The sequence below is a fragment of the Theropithecus gelada genome, chromosome 5 (assembly GCF_003255815.1).
Source record: "Theropithecus gelada isolate Dixy chromosome 5, Tgel_1.0, whole genome shotgun sequence".
NCBI classification, from domain to species: domain Eukaryota; kingdom Metazoa; phylum Chordata; class Mammalia; order Primates; family Cercopithecidae; genus Theropithecus; species Theropithecus gelada.
In genome coordinates this window covers 171499721-171525504 of record NC_037672.1, presented here as the reverse complement: position 1 = coordinate 171525504, position 25784 = coordinate 171499721, and the positions used below count along the sequence as shown (strand labels likewise).

The 25784-nt window shown below is 33.4% G+C and overlaps 1 protein-coding gene across 2 annotated transcripts in view; it reads left to right on the top strand.

Moving 5' to 3' along the window:
- Positions 1-25784, top strand: part of GLRA3 (glycine receptor alpha 3) — a 175472-nt gene that overhangs the window by 103673 nt on the left and 46015 nt on the right. For both annotated transcript variants that reach the window (XM_025386061.1, XM_025386060.1), the window contains exon 5: positions 9978-10060. In XM_025386061.1, coding sequence (XP_025241846.1) covers positions 9978-10060 — 83 coding nt within the window. The remainder of the gene's footprint in view (positions 1-9977; positions 10061-25784) is intronic.

Here is a 25784-nt window from a genome sequence, read left to right as displayed (position 1 = left end):
CAAAAAAGTTTAAATAAGAACCAGACTCTAATAAAATAATATTTATATGTCTAGGCTTCAACCAAGAAACATTCATCATACAAAGAACCAGAAATCAGACAAAGAACCATAAAGGTTCAATAATTATGGAAAAAGACAATCAACTGATGGCAACATCAAAATGGCAAAGATGAGGCCAGGAGTGTTGGCTCACACCCTGTAATCCCAGCACTTTGGGAGGCTGAGGCAGGCAGATCGCTTGAGCCCAGGAGTTTGAGACCAGCCCAGGCAACATGATAAAACCCTGTCTCTACAAAAAAATACAAAATTAGCTGGGCAAGGTGGCATCCACCTGTGTTTCAAGCGACTAGAAAAACTAACGTGGGAGGATCTCTTGAGCCTAAGAAGCAGAGGTTGCAGTGAGTCCAGATCGCACCACTGCACTCCAGCCTGGGTAACAGAGCAAGTCTCTATCTCAAAGGAAAAGACAAAAATGTTAGGTATCTGGCAAAGACTTTAAAGTAGCCATGATAAATTTGCTTCAGTGAGCAATTACACATATGCTTGAAACAAATGAGAAATTAGAAAGCCTCAGCAAAGAAATAGAAGCTATAAAGTGAAACCAAATCAAAATTTTAGACCTAAAAATACAGTAATTGAAATGAAAACTCAGTGTATGGGTGGAACAACAAAAAAATAGAGAAGATAGAAAAGAGAATCAATGAACCATAAAACAGAACAACAAAAATTACTCAATGTAAGCAACAGAGAATGAATAGATTGGTGGTGGGGCCTGGGAAATAGCCTCAGGGATCTGTGAGATTACAACAAATGATCTAACATTCATGTCATCAGAGTGTCAGATGGGGGGGAAAGGGTATGAAGCTAAAAAAACTAGAGAAAATAATGGCTAAAATGTTAATAAATTTTGCAAATGGCATAAGACTACAGATTCAAGAAGTTGAATTCCCTAACATGATAAATCCAAAGATGTCCACATGAAGACACATAATGCATAAACTTCTGAAAACTAAATACAAATCCTGAAAGCATCCAGAAATTAATGACGTCTTATGAAGGCAAAACAATTAGAATGAGAGTAGATTTTTTTAGATGTCATTGAAGTCTGAAAGAAGCTACAAATATATTTTTAGGTGATGAAAGGAAGGAACTCTCATCTGAGAATCTTGTACCTGGGAAGATATCCTTTGGGAATAAAGGGGAAATCAAAACGTTATTGGATAAAGGAAAACAGAGAATTAATCACAAGTAAATCTATCTGGAAAGTATGGCCAAAGAAGCTTTCTGAAAAAAAGAAAATGATAAAAGAAGGAGCATATGAATATCAAGAAGGAAAAAAGGACACAGGAAGCAAAAATATGAGTGAATATAATAGACTTTCCTACTCATTTTGAGTTTCCTAAATTATATTTGACAGTTCTAGCAAAAATTATAAGGCAGATGTAAGGGGAAAATGAAAGAAACAAATGAGAAAACATTTTTTATAAATGCATTGACAGAAGTTAACAAGACTGGGAAGATCTCAAGTTGTCTAATATCCGTTCTGTGGTCACATGACTTGACGTTAATTGGGAAGATGATTTGTCCAGATATATAAAAATATGAAACTCATTTATCCTTCAATTCAGCATTTCTGTTTCTAGGAATCTAAATTACATACGTATGTGTAGATAAGATACCTTTACAAAGAGACCCACTGAAACACTGAAATAGCAACAAAAATGGCCTTTATATGTTCACTAATAAGAACATGACTGAACACAATGATAACCCAATGAAAGTTATAAAATAACTTTCATGAGATAGACCTGAATGTAAGCCTACATGATATATTTCAGTTCAAGAAAAATGTTTTGTATATTTTTATTTAAGGCATACACACACACACACACACAAATACATATATGCATAACTATGTATGTAAAAATATACATATATATAAATCTATACAAGAAGTTTACACTAACCCCAAACAATTTGAGAATGAATAGGAATAGTGGAATTTGGGCAGGAATAAAAGGGAACTGTACATTTTGCTATATGTAATTTTATATTGTTTGAATTTTTCATAACAAGTTATGTATTACTTATGAATTAAATACATATATTTTAAGTTATAAAGTCTCTTAACATGAGGTCATGATTCTTCACTCTTCTGTGCTGTGGGTTCATGAATGTTATCAGGGGACCCATGACAGGGTATAAGTAAAATAAGTTTCATTCCTTCCTGCTGAGTTAAAAACTATTTTTGTAAAAGGTGTCATTTTATTTTTAATTATATTTTGAAGTACTGTTTCACTTCAGATAGATTTGGGGTTGCATAGGTTGCAAAAATACATCACCAGGTAGAATGGAGTGTCACTTTGCAAAGATAGAATGTCTAGATTATTTATTGAAGTTGTGTGTGTTTGTATGTAACGTATCTTACAAGATTATCAATATTTATTTGTTTATTTTGAGTCTTACTGGAGTTGGACAATGTCAACATAAAGAACATACTACTGAGCTTTTAGTATTTCCCTGATCATTGAGCAAAATACAATATAAAAGCTAGGCTACTTTTTGTGTGAGGGTCTTCTTGCTAACAATATGTCATCAAAGCCAAAAGTGCTTAACTTTGTCCATCCTAAAAATTTGTCAAATAGGATAGATCTTGTTATTAAGAAGATTTCAAGACGATAGTTGTACTAAAAACCCTTAACTGTGCCAATTCAAATGCATTATATTAAAAAATACTAAATTTATTGTATTGAAAAGTTAAATAATTTAAATACAATTAATGAGAACTTGCTACTATGTCCCTTGGAAATGTTCAAGTATTTTCTGTCTTAAAGTATTGGAATAAAACTGGAATTATGTCTCTTATAAATGACATCATCCATTATGAATTGCTCACATTTCTTCTAATATTTTGAAGAAAGGTATGAAATAATTTAGAAATGCATCTTTTGTCTTTCAGTATGAATTCAAATGAAACAGATGGTTTCTCAGCTCCTAGTTTTTGTTTGCTATATCCTGGCTCGCACAATCAAAGAAAAAATTCATTTTTTCTGAGTTGTTTTTGGAAATCTCACAGGACTTTGAAATCTTCAAATGCTTCAAATCTTCAGTTTCTTTGTTAACAAAAATTGTGCTAGGAAAAGAAAAAATCTTGTTGAATTTACAAATGGAGCATCTGTGATGTTTCATGAGAGATCTGGCTTTCCTGCTTTTTTTAAAGAAAGAAGCAGCAGGTCCTTGCAAAGACGACTAATTGAACTTCCACATTTATCTGTATTTCCTCTGAAACCCCATTAAAACAAGGAAATAAACGGAATAAAGAATAAAAATGTCATTAACACACAGGAGGATGAAAGTATTGGGGAAAAAACAGCAACAGATGAGTGATAACATATTTAGGAAACTTAAAAATGAATGCAGTTGTGAAAACTGACTTGGACAGAGATAGTGGAAACCTAAGTCAATGTTGGGGAATTCAAAAGGGAGAGAATAACAAATATTTTCAAATTTTTAGAAATGTAAGGCACCTGGGACTTCAGAAAGTAGAGGCCAGAAGAGATCTAAAAGGAGTATAATTTATTTAAGCTTTGTAGGAAAAGTGGACCCTCTCTTCCTGATTTCCTTCCCATGCCCTTGGGTTCGAGACTGCCCTTTTTACATTTTGAACTCAGAAGGAAGCAAGAGGTCAGAAGATGCTGGAGAGGCTCTTTCAAGAGCTTTAGGCATAGGGGTTCCAGGCACAACTGGTACTTGTCATGAGGCATCATACCAAGAAAATAAGAATGACAGGACCCCTTGCTGGCCCTAAAATGCTGAAAGGCAGACTTAAACTTTTTCCACTTAGCAGTAGACAAGAATACAGATGATAGATATAGATAGATATAGAGATAGATTATACATGTAGATACAGGTATAGATAATATGGCTGTCCAGAGGTTCTCCAAATGCCAGAATCTATAGATCTTTTCTCTTAGGCAAGTTAGTTTCCATATATATATAATATATAATATATAATATATAATACATATATAAATACAATATTAATATGTAATATATATAATACATATATATACACACACATGCACATATATACACTCACATATATTTTTCATATATATATACACACACACATATATATACACACATTGTTTTTTCCTGTTGTATGATATTTATATCTGTCTTAGATATATAGATATATATGTATCTGGAAAACTAACTTGCCTAAGAGAAAAGATCTACATTCTGGCACTTGGAGAACCTCTGAGCAGCCACATTACTATCCTACAGTTAAGACCATTACTCAATGAGCCATCTGATACTAACTGAGCTCCAGGTAGATTTTAGTGCCTCATTCTTAAATATATTTAAAATTTTATGAAATATATAACATAATTATTACCTATATTTGTGTGTTTATATATGTGTGTATATATGTTATATATAACAAAAAGTTACACAAGAACTATAATAAACTAGCAAGCTTAATCATGAACAAGAATTATACATTTATAACATGTAAACACTGAATATTAATTTAACCACAAATGTTTATATAATTCATGAATGTCACTTAAAAGTTGACACAGTTCTCAGTTTGGGAGGCTGAGGCGGGAAGATCACGAGGTCAGGAGATGGAGACCATCCCGGCCAACATGGTGAAACCCTGTCTCTACAAAAAAATACAAAAGTTAACTGGGCATGTTGGCGCATGCCTGTAATCCCAGCTACTTGGGAGACTGAGGCAGGAGAATCGCTTGAACAAGGGAGGCAGAGGTTGCAGTGAACCAAGATCACACCGCTGCACTCCAACCTGATGACAGAGCAAGACTCCATCTCAAAAAAAAGAAAAAAAAAAAAAGATCACACAGTTCTATAAAACATATGAAAAACAGTTGTACTTTTGCCCTGCCCATCCTTACCCCCAGTTCTGGCTTGTCAGAGAGGTAACCTTTGTTTAGCTATTTGTCTACCACTCACATTCACATACTTAAGTTGCTGTAATATCATGCTTGAATTTTAAAATATTTGAAATTGTCTATTAATTCTCATAAAGGAAAAACAAGAGTTGATTTCCCTGATATGATACTCCATGTACATTTAACTTTCTACCACTGACTTTGGGAACCCACTACTTTTATAGCAAGCTGTAAGCAAGCCTTCTCTTTGTCCAAGTGAAAGATATTCTCATCTCTCAAAATTATCAGCTGCATAAACAACCCTGGAAAATGGCTCAGATAAAAGAATGATCAGAGCTTTGTAGTCTTGGTATACAAGCTAGAGGAGTTATAGGAGCACAAGAGGATCAAGGAGAAATATATCTCCCAGCCCAGATCGAGGGTCTGCTATTGACTAGCTGTGATTTGGGTTAAGTCTCTTTACTTCTAAAAGGCTCATTTCTTCTTAGATACATGGCAGTGGCAATACTAATTACCTTGAGCCTGAAATAATGTATTAAAATACATTAAATAAAGCACCCAGCATAATGCCAGACATACAATGGGCACTAAAGTTGTTATTTTTACCTTTTAAGAAAAGTATGCATTCTGTTTTTTTCCAGAATCCATAAACCAATACAGTATGGACTCTTAAGTTAACATGTCTCGGCCTCAATTTTTTCACTTATAAAATGAAGATGGTAATATCTTTACCACAGAAAAATGGAATCGCATCATAGGCAGTTAAATATGATATACGTTCTTACTTTACTAATGTTACTAACAAACCCAAATTTTCTACTCATAGTACAGAGGCATTCTTGCATTAAAAATCAAATCATGGGAAGAAAATTTACGTTAAAGATGCTATGCACAGCAACTTGACAAAGATCATGATATAATTTTAATTTTTATTTAAGCTAAATAGAGTAACTGTGAAATTTGTGAAAATAACTGAAGTTTACTTGTATGATAATAATGTATTTTTTGACATTGACAGCCATTAATTTTTAAATAAGAAAGCAAACTTTTTTTGACAGTTGCTTTTTTAAGTGCTATTTATTCAAGGGAAATCAATTTACAATGCTATAAAATACATGTCATCAGAAGAATTTGGCATACATGTAATTATGTATGTTTTTCTGAAGTGGTCCATAGCTTCATAAAGAAACCATCAACAATACTGTGATTGCTTTGGTGATGGGTTGTTAGTTAACGATGGTCTCTACGATCAGATGACAATTAAACTCCAGAAGTAGGTTACAGAAGCTGATTCTAATCTCCCTTCTAGTGCCCCAGCAATCTAATCTCTCCTAAGAATGATTTACTGCTTACAAAATCATTCATAATGATATACCAAATCATTCAAATATATCAAATCGCTGGGGATATCCTTATATTTTCTATAGTTTAACTACATTTCTCTGATTTCTTTTGGAAGAACTATTTATGCAGGTTTTTATAAAAATTTTTATACATGTTTTACTTTAAATTTAATAACTGATATGTGCATGCAATGTATAATTTCTTGTATTATAAGAAATACAAAATTTAAGATGTCATATTAATTACAGAACCCATTTTCATGAAAATGCTTCAGTGCTTTTGAGAGGCAGTATACTTAAAGGTTAAAAGCATGAAATCTAGAACTAGAACCCCAGGGCTGCAAATTCAGCTGTAGCAATTTTTGCTGTGTAAATGTCAGGTGAGTTACTTAACCTCTAAGTTTCCTCATCTTTAAAACAAGGTAATATCATTTACCTATTCTTGGAAATTTGTAGTGTGGAGTAAATGAGTTAACATACATAAAGTGCTTAAAATACTATCTACTGAACAGTAAACATTGTCTAATAGATGTGTTATCTAATATGATATTACAGATAATATAGATTAAAACTGATTAAATTGCTAATTGAGTTCATTGTTTTTATGACACTAAATAGAGAAATATTAGGATCTAATAAAAATACTCATTTATATACAAAGTCTATAATAGAGTCAGCAAACATTTTTTCATTCAAAAATGTTTTGTGGTTGAGATAGACACATTAAACAATGCTTGTTCAAAAATGTGCAATAATTGAATTTTAATGAGGTCAATTGTTTGTCACAGATTATTATCAGCTTTTTAAACATTACTGTTTCACAAAGTACTAATGTTAAAAGTCTTTCCCAAGACTTCTTAAAGGAAAAGAAGAAACACCATATCCTGTTATGTATCTTGTCTCAGAAAGAGAACTTAGTGTCCCTCTTACACAAGTAAACATTCATTGCCAAAACAGTAGAATGTGATTAATTGCCTCTTGATTTAGTTTTTTTTGATGTGGTCAAAACATATCTTTATACGTAGTGTTTTGATAAAGAAATTCAGTATCATACCCACCAAGTTGACACATGTTTTTCAGTATGCTGTGAAAGGAGCAATTGTGTTGTACCTTAAACAAAAAGAAAGAAAAGTCGATGAATAGATTTTTTTCAGGATATGATTTATGACAGAAGTCCTACAAGCTGTGTTTTTCTTTGCCAAATAATTCCTTTCAAGTGCTATTTTTTAAGAATTATGTAATGTCTCTTTTTTTATGCCAGAAGAATAGCCAGGATATGAATTTGACATCACATGCATGGTGAGAGCGTGGAAAAGATTCTGAGAATGCTATTTACTTCCAAACAAAAGGTCACAGAATTAATTTTGCAAGTCAGCGTTTGAAACTGGCTGTCTGAGAGCCTTGGATATACGGAAAATTGATGTGTGAACCTTCAAAATTTATGTGTGCATACACTTCTAATAAGCCCTTTCACAAGGCAAAGAACACTGTGTCTACCTAATTTTACAATTGCCTTTTTAAGAGAGAACTTTGTAAATTTACACAATCATACTTAACCTAGCTGAGCCAGGAGAAAAATCCCATTTGAATATTGAACTCTATGAATTATTCTAGTGTATTATGGACTCTGACTCGAATGAATTAGCAGATTATCCTCCTAAGACTCTTAAAAATTCAGCAGCTTCACTGTCTGTCCATTTATGTGTCCCAAATTATGTTAATTGGAACTAGCTCACCAAGCATACTCTCTGTAGAATATACATCATTCTAACTTTATGTCTATGGTCTACATAAAAGTGTCAGCTTGAAGAACGTGGTTGTATTTAGTAGAGCTGCGGGCTATTTTTTGTTAAAGCTTAAACAGTTCTTTTTTCTTCCTTTCTTCTTTCTTTTTCCTTCCTTCCTTCCTTCTTCTTTCTTTCCTCCCTCCTTTCTTTCTTTCTTTTTTCTTCTTTCTTTCTTTTTCTTTCTTTCTCTCTCTTTCTCTCTCTCCCTCCCTCCCTCCTTCCCTCCCTCCCTTCCTTCCTTTTCCTTCCTCCCTTCCTTCCTGCCTGCCTTCCTTTCTTTTTTGTTTTTGTTAAGAGACAAGGTCTTGCTCTGTCACCCAGGCTAGAGTTCAGCAGTGTGATCCTAGCTCACTGCAGCCTCGACCTCCTGGGCTCAAGTCATACTCTTGCCTCAGCTTCCTGAGTAGCCAGGATTACAGGTGCACATGCCACACCTGTCTAATTTTAAAAATATATATATTTTTTGTAGAGATGGAGTATTTTTATGTTGCCCAGGATGATCTCAAACTACTGGGCTCAAGCGAACCTCCTGTCTTAGCCTCCCAAAGCTCTGGAATTACAGGCGTAAGACACCACACCTGGCTAAATAGTTCTTAATATGTAATTTAATTTAGTCATCTTTGTGCCCACACTATAGAATTTGGGGGATGAGTAAATGAAGGGATCTAGGAGTGGTTGAATATACTAATAATCGCTAATAACCACTGTTTGTTGAGTGTTTGCTATGACTTAAGCACTTGTCTAAGCACTTATGTGTGTTAACTCATGTACTGCTCATAGCAACTCTCTGGAGTACATACTATTGTTATCTTCATTTTAAAGATGAGAAAACTGCAAAATAGGGGATTTGAAGTAATCCGCCTGGGGTCAGGAAGTTTACGTAAGCTAATCCACCTAGGGTGCTCATGAATACAATGAATTTCAATGGGAATATTCTCAATACAAGAGGCTTGCTGAAGAGTTCTCAGAAAAGAACTTCATTTGAATAAACTTGAGTGGATCCCACCATCTCTTTCTCAGGTCTAGGAACTACAAAAACTACCCTGAAGAGATCTGGGTAGAATGCTTTTCCAGCAAAAAGTATTCAAAGGTGATGAATTTTCTGGAATACCAACATACTAATTCTCTCTGGAAGTTGGAGGAGAGCCTTTCCAATGAGCAGAATACTGGTATACAGCATCTAGGTTATCCTTTGTGTGAAGCCAAATCAGAAGTTTGTTTGATGAGCATAGAATCAGATCATGAATATTCTAAAGGGCTATTTCCTGAAGCTAATGATTCCCTTATCCCACACTAGGGAACGTGAGGCTGAACTTTTCAAGTCCTCCAGATTCACTTTACTAAATACACTGCTGGATGTTCACTGACAACGTCAGGGTCATTAGAATGATAACTGAAAGTTACATATGATTGCTCCTATCCATGCTGCTTTTCCACGTTTAGAACTCCAATGCCTCTCGAATATTGCATGTGATTTGCAAGAAAAGATACCTTTTGACATTTGGCATTAATTTTATAGGATCCACTCCCAAATTTCTCTTTTGAGGGTGTTGTCTTGGAATACAGACATTTTCTAGACATCCACAGCCCTTCTACCTGAACAAATAAACGCATAGATATATAAACATGACAGAATGTTTATATTTAGGTTGGTGCAAAAGTAATTGCTGTATTGCCAGCACTTTTCATGGCAAAACCCACGATTACTTTTGCACCAACCTAAGATATGCAGCTATCCAGCCCCCAGTCCACCAAAGCCAGATTTGTGTGTAAGAGCATAGCTATTTTATAGTAAGTAAGATACATAAGTTGGAGAAATTTTTACTTAAATCTGAGTTAGTCATTACCAAAGCAACACTGTTTCTCCTGTACAATAGAATATTAATGTAATGTCATATATTTCCTTTAAAAATAATTACTTTCACTTTCAGATTAACATTAACACTTTCCTGTCCAATGGATCTCAAGAATTTTCCCATGGATGTACAAACATGTATAATGCAACTGGAAAGCTGTGAGTATGAACGACTTACTTTTTAAAATACTTTTACAGTATAGTAGATACAAACTTTGAATGCCTAAGATGGCTAATTTATTTTGTAATCATTTTGGTCACATATTTACTGAATAGGCATATAACCTTTCACCAGGTGCTGAAAATAATGATACCTACCAATACATGCACTCTACACTATGAGAAAGAAACAAATTGAGGATCTAGAAATAACAGATTTTTAAAGCTTGAAGTTTAGATACATGTTTCCATACACATCATCAGAAGTGAAAAGGACGGCAATCATTAAAAACAAACTATCATTTATTGGGAGCCTCTTATCAACCAAGTGTCTATATATATTTTTCTTATACTGACAACAAAGATATTGTTATCCCTATGTTTTCAAATGTGAAAATGGTCATGTTGAATGATTGAATATTCGGCTCCAATTCACAAAGGTGACAATGACAAACTGCCTCCAAACTTATGCTGCTTCCAATAACCAATGTTTTTTATTTTAATGTCACTCTGCTGGGTATGTTATGTATGTTATCTCAGAAGACAGAATTTCTCACACTTTCTCACAGATTTATTAAACTTTCAGGTATTCCTCTAAATTTCTTCTTTCAAAGTAGACCCATACACCTCACTGGTTAATGTTAATACAGGTGAACATTTCACATCCTACCCTTTCTCTGATCTATGTAATCAGACCTAAATTAATTGTTTACAGTGTTTAATCTCATATAAAAATTAAGCAATATGCAATATTTTCTCTTATGACAGTATGTTATACGAGGGGGAAGAAAAGGACGGTTTGACACATTCCTTGGGGAAAATTTGAAGGCCTATCCTCAGACTCCAGGTGTCAAAGGCAAGGCTTGTAGTGTGATGGAGTTGTCACTAGATGGCGGACCAACTTTGTGGGGCAACGTGACTATCGCCCTCCCTCTCCCACTTGGTTTTACTTAAGAAGTGGAAATATGAATTTCTCTTATAATTCCTCCTCAGAAAATTTAAATTGATTATTTTTATAAATAGTTCTTAAATAATTAGCACACATATGGATAAAGTATTCACGTAAATGAGAGGAAATAAAATAAATTAAAATTGGGGGAGCTACTTAGCAATCAATCTATGTGGGGAGAAGCGGCAGAGCTGATTTTGAAATTGAAGAAGGGCAATTTGAGGACAGGCTGATTGTATATCTTGGTTGAAAAATTAAGTACATTTAGCGCATAGAGTTTAAAAATGTGCGCGACCCTCTAAGTGGCACCCAAATTACTAAGTCCAGGGGCGGGGCGTGGATATTAATCAATAGGTCTGAGAAATGGTTCAACGTATAAGGGGCAAGAAAATTGTTTGGTCCTTGCTGTACCTCTTAAAGATTATTTTAGTTAAATGAACCAAGATTATTTAAGAAGTTTTCATAATTTTCCAGCAAAAAGAACAGAAAGTAGGATAAAGCACACTTATGTGGAAGGTAGAAAGAGGAGAGGTTGATTCACAGTGGACGTGAAGTCAGAGACTTCCCATGTGTCCGAGCGAAAAAGCTTAGATAAATGGGATCGGTTTAGAAGCACTGGCGAAGAAAGGGAACAGGGGATGAGAAACAAATGTTGATGGGACAATTGATAAAATCCATCTTAATATGTTTGAGATCTGGGAGACTTAGGTCTAAAGCCAAAGAGGGAGCGAAAAGTGAAGATCAACTATTAAAAGCCACATACAGAGTGGTTCAAGGAATCAGATGAAATAGCTGAAGAGGAGAATGTAGAGAGGAAAACAAAACACAAACAAGAGCAGACCCTTAAGAAATGCCTACATTTATAAGTTGTTGGAAAAAATTCCAGACAAAGGTAAGGATGGCAGATTAAAATCAACACTGTTAAACCTCAAAAGAGAAAGGACTGTGAAGGAGTTCTGTGTAACAAAATCAAACGCTGCAAAGAAAGTTTTGTAAGGTGCTTGAAAAAAGCAATTGTCACTGTTAACAAAGACAAATGTGATTAGAATAACGATGGTCAAAGCTGGAATCTAAAAAGGTTTTGTTTTTTTTTTAGGTGAGTGATGAGGAAGTGGGAGCAGTGAGTGAAATCTTTTATTCCATGAATGTTACTTATTAAAGAAAGATGAGAAAAAGTACAGTGCCTGAGGGTCGGTTAGATCACTGGGCTTCTGTTTTGAGTAAGGAAAGCTTACTGGTGCTATTTTGCAGGGCACAAAAACTGACATAGTAAAACCTCTCGTGTGTCTGCCTTTCTCAGAACATTTCTCAACATAAGAAAAGAGAGTCTCTTTTCTTTTCCCCTTTATTTCTTAATTCCTCTATAAGAAATACGAGTGGGTTGTTCAAGGGGTTGTTTAATATTTCAGTCATTAAGCACTTCCTGCTCTTATTAGGAATTAATTTTAATTTAGCTCACCATAGAGACTTTGTTTATTAAACTCCTGCAGCAGATGCTAATGTTACTCAAATTTTTTTCTTAAAACATTTTTAGGACAATTACATATATACACACACACAGACATATAATATATAATACATACATATATATTAAGAAATGCCTACATTTCTGTGTACATATGCATACACATGTATATATATATTCATACATATGAATCTACATATATGTGTGTATATATATGTTTTAAGAAAAATTTATATCTATTTTTTTCTTTCTCTTTAAATAGTGGCTAAAATGTCAAGATAAAAGATTGTAAATCAGTGGAACCCACTGGAAAGTAGGCAAAAAATGTTTAAGCTACTGGAAAGCAAGAGCTGTAAGAATCCCAGGGTCCACCTTTGAATGAAATCTGACTGCAAAAAGGAAGAAAAGAAAATGTTCAATAATATTAAGACATGGGAAGCAGGCAAAAAGGAAACACAATTTAAAAGCAAACACTTTAATGGCTTGTCATGGTACAACTTCCTTAAATTCAGTAAAAGTTCAATAAGTATATGTCAATGGTCAAGACTGTTCCAAGTGGCCTGGAAAATATTCTTTCATTTAGGCATCAATTGAAAAATATTTATCAAATACCTAATATATTCCACATATTATGTTGGGTGGTATAACAACAAATGAAGCAAAAATGTCTCTGCTTTCAAGAATTTCAGAGCCTACCTGAAATATAATGATATAAATGATATTTATGCCAATATAATAATTCAATTAAAGATAATAAGCAAATGTTAATGGTATACTGTTAAAACAAAGGAGAAAGTGAATAAGAGAAGAACAAAATTAGCAATGAATAATTAACTTAGAAAAGACTATCTTGTCTAAAGTATCAGTGATCCCATGCCCTCAAAGTACACATTTATGATTTATAATTGAAACCATAGATGATATAAAATTCCTAGTTAGAGGAAAAGAAATTACTGGGGAAGAGGCTTATGCAAGGAAAATCCAGGGTAGAAATTGATGAGAAAAAAAATGTATGAGTTAAGAATAATATCAAAGAATAAAAATAGAATAAAAGGGTTAAATTCACTTAGGAAAAAAAGAGATTCTCAAACTAGATGTTAACCAATATCAAGACCCAACACTATGTCGACAACTAGACACTTTCTAAGAAATCCACGCAAAAAATAATAATAATTTGGTAAAGAAAAATTTTAAAAATGTATATGTGAGAAATGTACCTTGAAAAAGTCCAGAATAATTTTGATCAGAAAAAAATTAATGGCAGAAAAAAATTATGAGGCACAAATACTTGAGTAGCATGCTGGTAAAAAATCAATATACAGTGGCTCACGCCTTTAATCCCAGCATTTTGGGAGGCCAAGGCAGGTGGATCACTTGAGGTCAGGTATTTGAGACCAGCCTAGCCAATATGGTGAAACCCCATCTCTACTAAAAATACAAAACTTAGCCAGGCATGGTGGCCCTTGCCTGTAGTCCCAGCTACTCGGGTGGCTGAGGCTGGAGAATCGCTTGAACCCAGGAGGCAGAGGTTGCAGTGAGCCAAGATGGCACCACTGCATTCAGCCTGGGTGACAGAGTGAGACTCTTTCTTAAAAAAAAAAAAAAAAAATTCCATATATAATTAGGAAATTGTAAGTATTTAACCATATAACTTCTAAATATATTAAGCAAAAGCAGGATGAACTGCATAAAAAACAGATAAATCAACAATTTACTGGATTATACAAGCACAGTATATTTGAACAAAACAAATCATAGAGATAATTCTTACTGTTTCTTTGTTTAATTTTGTTTTTAGCATATGGAAACATTTACAAAAATTGATTATGTTATACACCACCAAGGAAGTTTCAGTAACCTCCTATGAATCAACATGTTATAAAATTAGAAACCAATAACAATATAGAATTACTGTAAGTTACTACAAGTTCCCATACATTATTATATATTAATATACACTTGCATAACTGGAATGAAAAACATGCACTAAATGACTATTTGTTTAAAGGTGAAAATTAAGAAAAATGTGATGTTGTTACAATGAAAGCACAATATATCAAAATTTCTAGATACAACTAAGCCAGATTTTTTTTAGTAAAAACAATTTCACTAAGCATTCTATTCAAAAAGAACAAAACGACACAACAGAGTATCCAAAGAATCACAAAAACCCCTAAAACTGGTGCTTTGAAAAATCTCAGAATCTAGACACGTCCCTGGAGAAATAATTTAAATTAAAAAATTAGGTTGATTGAATATAAAACATACAGAATGAAGAAATAGAAACAATCATAGTATGCCAGGTTAAAAGCAATGAAAGAAAATCCTGATCTATTCTATCTTTTTCAGTCATAGTTATGGAAAGGAAATTCAGCCAAAACCTTTATTTGAAAACAAGAAGGAAGCCTGGGGGAAAAACATCCACATAAATAGCTAACTTTGTTATAAATTAATGAGAATTTCCAAGAGCAGAGATAATAATGATGGGAACAACAGAAAACATTTTTGAAAACCTGTTCAAATATTTGCTATATAAAAAGAAGAATTATGCATAAAGATGATTTCCTCAAGTTTCCTCTCAATCAGGAGAACTGAATATTGCTATGTCTACATTAATCTGAAAAAAAGAAGGCGATTCATGGGAAAAGTGGGTCAAAGCTGATGTCTGTTTAATCATGCTGTGTTTTTTGTGAAAATACATGTTCCACTAAAAATTTACTTTGGGTTATGGGAAATTTTAGGATAGAGCTTGAATTAGGAATGTTTGTGCAAATATAGAGACATAACCTTAGAAATACTGCTTATTGAGACACGAATAAGCATGGAGACATGAAAATCAATGAGATTTCTAGAGATAGCACAGAAAACGACAACCAAAAGAGAGCCAGAGAAAGACAGCATCATCAAGTTTCAGAAAAATGGGGGATAGAGGAAGAAGAGAAACAGAGAAAGACAATATGTTTCCTAGAGGCTATTTGGAAAATATGATTAATCTAGTTTATTCATGGAGGGTAGAGTCATTAAAGGTAAAAAAAAATAGAAAATCAACATTATGTCTTCTTCAATATTTAGGTATAAAAATGTATTCGCTGCAACACAAGTGGTATTTATCATAGTGTTTCACTCCGCTGCCATTTAAAATAAAAATAAAATAACTACACTAAAGTTGAATCTTTACCGTTACAGTAATTTAGAAAGCTAACCCATCACTGAGAATTCCACTGAAGTCAAAGGAAAGAATGTGGCCCCGTTTATATGTTCCAAGTTCAGATGTTTCCCTTATCAAATTATAAAGGTCTCTCTGGGAATGTGCTTATTCCTCAAATCACAACAGAGTTTCATGCAACTGCTTGTATAACAGTCAGAAGTTCAACATACTATTTATTCCTCTGATCTAGAACATACTTAATTCAACTTCATTCTGGGATAAATATTGTAAATGTTTGCTTTTGGGTATGAAGAAAATTGTTACGTTCATTTATTTCTCTCTCTTTTTAATACTCATTTTTCACTCTCAAGGTCAGTAAGAAGACATAGGCCAGTTCCCATGACAATATGCATCTCCAGAATTCACATTTTATTCTCAAAATTCGTATTTTATTAGGAGAAACCTAAGAAAATAACAATAAAAATATCAACCCATATATGCCACACACAGAATTCTGCAATGGAGACTTGTTTTTCACTAACTGCTTTAAATTTGAGCCTCAATTTTTATGTTCAGTTCTTGATTGTAATAAATGAAACCAAGGAAAGTTCCTAGTGAAGATAAACTACTAAAGTGATCACTAACCTTTCTTCTCAGGATTAGATTGCATTAGTTTACTGATTACTTATCAGATGCCATTACCTGAATTATTTTAACCCGAATGAAATGCTAGCAACATGAGGTAATTTTCAACAGATACATTTTCATTTATATCACAAATACATTTTTACATAAAAGCAATTATAAATTATTTTATTTGACACAAAACAAATAACTAATATAGAAGAGAAGGGGGCACAACTGACTATATTATGACCTAGACTATGTCCCTAAGGAATGTTTGGTGGAAGTTGGTGTACAGGACTAGAGGCAGGAAAAAAACTCAAGACTTAATTTTCAGTTTTTTATTTACGTTAAAAGGAAAATTCCTAACTGTTTTTTTATTTGCCAGTTAAAAAAAAAAAAAAAAAGCCATGAAGGATTTTTTTAATCATGTAAAAATACTGGATAATGGTTTCCTAGAATCAGAATAACAATTAAGAGCCATTGATGACACTTGATTCATAAACTATTACTATTTCCCTAAAGGGTCTAATTCTGTAGTTCACATCTAAAGAGGAGTATGTTGCACTGCAGCCCTGGCAACAAGAGTGAAATTCCGTCTCAAAAAAAAAAAAAAAAAAAAAAGAGGAATGTAGACAATAAAAGTGGAAAACCTCACCAATGCATAAAAGTTAAAAAAAAAATATTTAGATTTGAAAAGAAAATATAAGAAAATAACTAAGTGAAGAAGTACTGTTTGCCAAAAAAAAACAGCCTAAATTTCTAAAATTACTAAGTAATTTTTAAGGGTCAACTTGAAAAAAAAAAACAAAACAAAACACTAGCAAAAGCTTTCAGAAACTTGAAATATACTTTAATAGTATTGTTGGATAGAAATATCTAAAGATAGAATACACTTTAATGGGGTTTTGGGATAGAAAATTCTAAAGAGAGATGAGAGGTTTTTATAATTTTAATTTCTCAGATTCATTTAAAAACATGTTTGACATTACTCAGATCACTTACTCTGGAATTTATGCTAAACTAGCTAAGGCGAAAGATAAGATTTGGTGATGATTTTTCACAATTATTTTATAATAGTCTCTACTGTCATCCAAGCTCTTTCATAATTTAAAAGTTTGGATACTGTTCAAAATAATATTATGTTTTTTGTTTGCCTAGTGAGAAATACAGATGGTTCTTGTTTTCTGAGTATTTGTTGCTTAAACCTCTGCAGTTACAGTGTTAGCTAGAAAACAGAAGTCCTCCCAAGACAAAACTATACACTAATGAGCTCACTACTTATAAAATAAATCCCCACTTAAACATTAAATATTCCATCCTATGCAACACCAGTGGCCATTCTGTTCTAATCTGTCCACATCTTTCTAGGTTGAATTTTTACTGATCATCAGGTATTCTAAGCATATTGACCACAGTCAATCCTATGGTCAAATTATGCTTCGAGAAGTTAAGTGACTTTCGCGAGGTCACACAACTGTGAAGTGGACAGAGAAAACAATGTGATTTAATAGCTCACAAACTTTTCATACAACCCTTGGTCATTTAAAAATCTGTATGATGATTTCCAAATACTTATATATTGTAACTGTGGTATTCTTACATTATCTCTGCAAGTTAAACATACCCAGTAATTTCATTTGTTTTCTCATGTGAAAAGACTTAGAGTTCCCTCCTTTGCCTATTTCCTTTCTCCTAGACGTCTTTCCATGTATTAAAATTGGCCTAAATCGAGACTGCAGAGTAGCGCTTCCCACCAGTGACAGTGCCAATCATTCTGTTACTATTGCAGTTTCAGATCACACATACATTAGAGATAGCTGCAAAACACTCTTAACTCAGAACACATCTACAGTCAGGAGAGTACTACAGCTAAGTTCTATGTCCCCCATTCCGTGTTTACTAAATTGGTTCACTTGGATAAATACAAAGTACTTTACCTTTTTTTCTAGTTAAAGGTCATCTTACTAGGTTTAGTACCTAATTCTACTTTGATGATCCATGTCTCTACTGGTTAATCACCCAGAGAATTGAACAATATATCATTACACACTCCCAGAAGGACAGGACTGAAAGCCTTGCAACAGTGCACTAGAGGTATTTGTCTTGATTTATTACTACTGAAAAAATCAACAATTGCTTTTTCAGTCAGCTATGAACTACTTAAATTGATATCAATTTCAACATTTTGAAATCCTTGTTTATAAGAAAAACATTAGAATTCATCAGATATCTTGCTGAGAACACTATAGTATCCCTTAATATTCTAGCATAGTCAGTAATAAGATTATAATATGATATAAATGTAGCATGGCTTTTCCTTTATGACCGTAATTCTGGCTCCTACTGACCACAGCTTCTGCTCTACCTGCTCCCAGATGTAATCTTAACTACTCCAGAATTGTATGGATTTGGTGTTAAGCTCCTTTAATTCACAGAATCTACCTGTTAATAAACTTGAAAATATTCTCAACATTAATCTCTTAGAAGCTTTGCAAAATTCTTTATCACCCCTCTGAGATTCCATATAGCATCAGCAATCTCATCTGCAAACATATTCATGCTCTGGAATTTTATTTTCCTTCAGAGAGAAGATATAGATAAAACGTTTATCTTTCTCTTGTCCTCCTCAAGCAGCATTCCTATTCCCTCCTATTCTTATAGAACCCAGGGATCCCTTTCTTGTTTGCACTTTCAACTTCAATATGGATGAAATTAGATGTATAGCCTCAATACATCAAGAAAATACTTATTGTTATATTTGGTTTCAGTGTTCCGTTTGGGTTATCATTTACCTCCTTTACTTCATGTTTGTATACTTTTTCAGACAAGTTGCTAACAAAGATATTTGATATCAAATGAAATGCTTATCTATTTATTTCAACATTGTGCTTCTGTGGTTATTAATGATGTGGTTACCAATAATCCTTATGTCAAATAAAACTGTGCTCTTCTCTCTGCCTAAAATATGTTTCCTGAAGACACCAGGCCATTTCTGATACTCTTTTCTTAAATTAGCTCTCTTCTCCCCAGTTGCTTCCTATCCCATTAAATTATAAATTTAGTTCAAAATACATATCAACATCTGAAATGATTGTTTTATTTCTGATAACATTTTTATTGCCCACCTCACCACCACCCACTACATGCAAGTTCCATGTAGACGAGAAAATGTCTCTCATTTCTCACTTATTATCACTAGAAATTCTAGCAAAAATTAAGACAGTGATCTCTTTGTTTCTCTTAATGACAGTCAATCATATGGTCATATTTTTTACAGTGCAGCTAATAGAGCTCGCTTGTAGCCATATTTCATCCAAAGATCCATTCAAAAAAACATCAGGTTGGTTATTCAGAATGACTCCTCTCTTCTCTTACATAACTGAAAAGACTATTGAAGGCTAATTCATTGCATTTACCTAGGTTCTACTTTCAACTCATGTCATGATACCACAGGTCTTCCGCACACTGTGCATCCACCATCTATTTCCTCCCCCAAAATGTCACCAGTCTTTTCTTCTTTTAGCTTTTAATTGTGGTAAAATCCATATCTTAGTCTGTATTTTGCTTCTATGACACAATACCACAGGTTAGGTCATTTTTAATGGACAGAAATGTATTGGCTCACAGTTCTGGAGGCTGGAAAATCCAAAATAAAGTTACCCACCTTTATGTTTCAAAATATGAAAGTAACCCATTTCCATCAATGGATGAGTGGAGAAACAAAATATTATATACATACAATGGAATATTATTCAAACTTAAAAAGGAAGAAAATCCTGACATATACTATAACATAGATAAACTTTGAGAACTTTGTTAAGTGAAATTAGCCAGTCACACAAAGACAAATACTGTATGAATCTACTTTTATATGAATTTAGAGCAGCTAAAGTCATATAAGCAAAATGTAGAATGGTGGTTCTCAGTGGAAAGAGGAAGCGGGGAATGGAGAGTTGTTTAATGAATGTAGAGTTTCAGTTTTGCAAGATGAAATAGTTTGGGAGATTGCTGGTACAACATTGTGAAGATACCAAATACGACTGAACTGAATGCTTTAAAACGGTTAGGATGGTACATTTTATGTTTGTATATGGCTATACTTTGAACATAACAAGACCTCCATCTCTAGAAAAAATTTGTAAAACCAAAAAAGTAGCTGGGTGTGGTGACACCTGCCTGTAGTCCCAGCTACTTGGGAGGATAACTTTTGCCCAGGAGTTCGATGCTGCAGTGAGCTATGATTGCTTCACTGCACTCCAGCCTGGACAACAGAGTGAGACCTTATCTCTTAAAAATATATAAATATATCAAAGATAAAAAAAAAAAAAAAAGACCAGTCAAAGCATTACTGCCTTATTATTCTCTATTCAAAACATGACACAACTTTCAGATGCTGCTCAAGTGGTTTGGCTCACAGTGTTAATTATGATTTGGGGCCTGTTTAGTGAATTGTTTCACAAATTTGAGCAGATCTGAACCTCCAATATCCTGGGAGGCAGACACAGAATGTTTTCTCACAACCTGAAGTTTATTCCAAAAAGGTAGTCAGGCAAGACCCTCTTACAACCTCTCCTACAGTGAAATCCAACCAACCACGATGCCTTTCCTCATTGAAATGAGCTCAGGGTCAGGTCATTTTAAGATTTTAATTGAAATTTCTCACAAAAATTTAAACTTTGTGCATTCAAAGTGTGGCAATTTTGTGAAGTTTTGAGAAATATGAACGAAGTTATTGTTGTGTTTGTCATTTAAGAAGAGCAGTTAGGGGTCACAAATTATATATCCACACTTTTCCCAAGAGAGAGGGGGAAACCTTAAGTCTCTGATATATGTTAAAATGTCTCATAAGACAATGGTTATAGGTCAGCTATACCAGAAGTTTTAGAGAAAATGTAATTACTAAGAAGTTACTTAATTTACTGGACCAATAATTTAAATGAAACCACATGTAACGGCCTGATTTATGGTAAGAGTATTCAAATGAAATGCACAAATTATAAATAAAAATGTTTTAGTTAAATACATTTTGACATATCAGTTGTTCCTTGTCAGGTCAATGAGATTTACTTGAGCAATATTTCTCCTAGCAATAGTCAGCATGTGCCAAGAGTGAGCATTTTCTTCCTTCTGCTTTTTGAATTCCAGCTGCTAATTAAGAACATAAGCATTTGCAAACTGGGTCAAACTAGAAATCTCTCTCTGTCTCCACCCTAACCCTGCCTAACTTTTGAGCTAGCCAGACCAAATATGACTCTGGTTTACTTTCAAAACAAAATGTGAATCTACAATTTATTAGTAAATCTTTAAACTCATTTTCAACTTAAGTGTATTCACAGCCCACATTCTCCCTTTCAATAAGTGCTTCTTTTACATATTTACCCACTATGTAACATTTTGTATAACCTCTTTTCTCGTGTGTAGTCTTTTAAGCTATTTTTAAGCCACCAAAGATTTTATGATTTTAAAAAGTGATAATGTAATAAATTTGAATGATTTCTTCAAAATTGGTATGTTTGTGCTAGGAAATTTTAATAGAAACTGAGAAACAAACCAAAATGAATGCATTAGTAGCCTCTACTCACAATCCTCCTTTCTAGTCTTAGCTACTTTGTTTGCCTCATTACCAGTTGCCTTTCACTTTCTTTTCCTTACTTTCTCTCCCTCTCTCTCTGTCATACATATACATTTGTGTTTGTCTCTATGAATACATATGTGTATATATGCGTATACTGTATGAATGATTATAAACCCAAAAGATATTTCAAACAAAATACAGTAAATTTAAAAACATTTTTGTGCCAAACTCATATTAACATTGCCAGTTTATGTCAGATTTAAGGTTTTTTACCCCGTCTCATGGATATAAAATTGTGTTTTATTGTATTTACATCTCTTTTAGTTTCAGCTTTTTTTCCTGCATACTTAGTAACCATTGCTGTTTCTTCTGTAACTTGTCTATTTAAACCATTAATATAGAATTATCCTTTTATTTTTATAATATTATTATATTATATTGAATTATATTGTATCATATTTGTTACACATGTTATTTTCCATATGTTATTCCCATAATTTGTTTTTCTTAGTAAATTATGCTTTGTACATGCCAATGTTGCAAAATATTATCATGTACTTTAATCCAGAACTTGTATAGCACAAATTATGTTTATATTTTAAATAAAATTAGATTTTATTTTTGCATCACTCTTTTTTCTAAGTGAATAGAAATTTTTCTCGTCATCTTTTATTAAAATTTTGCCGTGTTAATTTAAAGCATCATTTTTTTAATGATATTGATTCTTCCTATCCATTAGCATGACATATTTTTCCATTTGTTTGTGACTTCTCTGATTTTTTTAAGGAGTGTTGTGTAATTCTCATTGTAGAGATCTTTCTTTCACATGCCTGGTTATTCCTAGGTATTTTATTATTTTATTATTTTGTGTCAATTGTAAATTGAATTGCCTTTCTGATTTGGCTCTCAGTTTGGCTATTGCTGGTGTGTAGGAATGATAGTGATTTTTGTACATTGATTTTGTATCCTGAAACTTTGCTGAAGTTGTTTATCAGCTGGAGGAGCTTTCGAACCAAGACTATGGGGTTTTCTAGATATAAAATCACATCATCTACAAACAGAGGTAGTTTGACATCCTCTCTTCCTATTTGGATATCCTTTATATCTTTCTCTTGCCTGATCGCTCTAGCCAAGACTTTCAATACTATGTTGAATAAAATTGATGAGAGAGGACATTCTCGTCTTGTGCCAATTTTCAAGGGGAATGCTTCCAGCTTTTGACTATTCAGTATAATGTTGGTTGCATGTTTGTCAGAGATGGCTCCTATGACTTTGAGGTATTTTCCTTCAATATATAGTTTATTGAGAGTTTTTTAACATGAAGCAGTGTTGAATTTTATCGAAAGCTTTCTCTGAATCTGTTGAGATAATCATTCGGTTTTTGTCTTTTGTTCTATTTACATGGTGAATCACATTTATTGATTTGCATATGTTGAACCAACGTTGCATCCCGAGAATGAAGCCTACTTGATCATGGTGTATTAGCTTTTTGATGTGCTGCTGGATTCAGTTTGAAATTATTTTGTTGAGAATTTTTGCACGGATGTTCATCAAGGATATTGGCTTGAGGTTTTCTTTTTTGTTATGTCTTTGCCAGGATTTGGTATCAAGATGATTCTGGCCTCACATAATAAGCTGGGGAGGAGTCCATCCTCCTCATTTTTTTGGAATAGCTTCTGTAAAAATGGTACCAGCTCTGCTTTGTACATCTGGTAAAAATCAGAACTACGATTCTGTGAATCTATCAGCTCCTGGGCATTTTTTTTTTTTTTTTGGTTGGTAGGCTATTTATTACTGATTCAATTTTGGAGGTTGTTATTAGTCTGTTTAGGGAATCAATTTCTTCTTGGCTTAGTCTTGGGAAACTGTACATGTCCAGAACTTAAGCATCCCTTCTAGGTTTTCTAGTTTGTGTGTGTAAAGGTGTTCATGGTAGTTTCTGATGGTTGTTTTTATTTCTGTGGAGTCAGTAGTAACATTCCCTTCATCATTTCTAATTATATTTATTTGCACTTTCTCTCTTTTCTTCTGTATTAGTCTAGTTAATGGCCTAGTTTTATTAATGTTTTCAAAAAAAAAAAAAAACTACTGGATTTTTTGATCTTTTGAATGGCTTTTTTGTGGCTTGATTTCCATCTGAGCCACTCTGATTTTTGTTATTTCTTGTCTTCTGCTAGCTGTGGGGTTGATTTGTTTTTGCTTCTCTAATTCTTTCAGTTGTGAAGTTAAGTTGTTAATTTGAGATCTTTCCGCCTTTTTGATGTGGACATTTAGTGCTGTCAGTTTCCTCCTTAACACTGCCTTGGTTGTGTCCCAGAGGTTCTGGTATGTTGTATCTTTGTTCTCATTATTTTTAAAGAACTTGATTTCTGCCTTAATTTCATTATTTACCCCAAAGTCGTTCAGGACTGTGTTGTTTAATTTTCATGTGTTTGCATGCTTTTGAGCAATTTTCATAGTGTGGACTCTTGTTTTGATTGCACTGTGGTTCAAAAGTGTGTTTGGTATGATTTCATTAGTTTTAAATTTGTTGAGGATTGTTTTATGTCCAATTACATGGTCAATTTTAGGGTATGTGCCATGTAGTGAATAGAAGAATGTATATTCTGCTGGTTTTGGGTGGAAAGTGCTGTAAAGGTCTATCAGATTCTTTTGGTCCAATGTCAAGTTTACATCCTGAATATGCTTTTTACTTTTCTGACTTGACGATGTGACTAATACTCTCAGTGTAGTGTTGAAGTCTCACACTATTATTGTATGAGAGTCTATTTCTCTTTGTAGGTCTCTAAGAACATGCTTTATGAATCTCGGTGCCCCTGTGGTAGTTGCATATATAGTTAGGATAGCTAGGCCTTCTTGTTGAATTGAACCCTTTACCTTCTTTGTCATTTTTTATCTTTTTGGTTTTAAATCTGTTTGGTCTAAAACTAGGATTGCAATCCTTGCTTTTTCTGTTTTCCATTTGCTTGGTAGATTTTCCTCCATCTCTTTACTTTGAGCAATGAGTGTCATTACCTGTGAGATTAGTCTCTTGAAGACAGTATACTATTAGGTCTTTTTCTTAATCCAGTTTGCCACTCTGTGCCTTTTAAGCAGGGCATTTAGCCCATTTACATTCAAGGTTAGCCCGAAGCAATTTACAGATTCAATGCTATTTCTATAAAATTACCAATGACATTCTTCACAGAACTAGAAAAAAAAAATTTAAAACGCATATGGAACCAAAGAAGAGCCTGAATAGCCAAGGCAATCCTAAGCAAAATATAGAGACATCATGCTATCTGAATTTAAACTATACTACAAGGCTAGAGTAACCAAAATAGAAGGGTACTGGTACAAAAACAGACATATAGACAAACTGAACAGAATAGAAAGCCCAGAAAGAAGACAAAACATCTACGACCATCTGATCTTTGAAAAAGTTGACAAAAGCAATCAATGGGGAAGAGATTCCCTATTCAATAAATGGTGCTAGGATAACTGGCTAGTCATATGCAAAAGATTGAAGCTGGACTCCTTCCTTACACCATATACAAAAATCAACTCAAGATGTATTAAATATTTAAAGGTAAAACTCAATTCTGTAAAAATTCTAGAAGATAACTTAAGAAATACCATCACGGACATAGCAATGGACAAAGATTTCATGATAAAGACACCAAAAGCAATTGCAACAAAAGTGAAAATCAACAAGTGGGAACTAATTATATTTAAGAGTTTCTGCACAGTAAGAGACTATCAACAGAGTAAACAGACAACCCACAGAATGGGAGAAAATATTTGCAAACTGTGCATCTGACAAAGGCCTAAAATCCAACATCTATAAGGAATTTTAACAAATTTACAATAAGAGAACATACAACCCCATTAAGAAGTGGGCAAAGGACATAAACAGACACTTTTCAAAAGAAGACAAGTGTCCAGCACATTTTTTCATATGAAAAAAAGTTCAACATCACT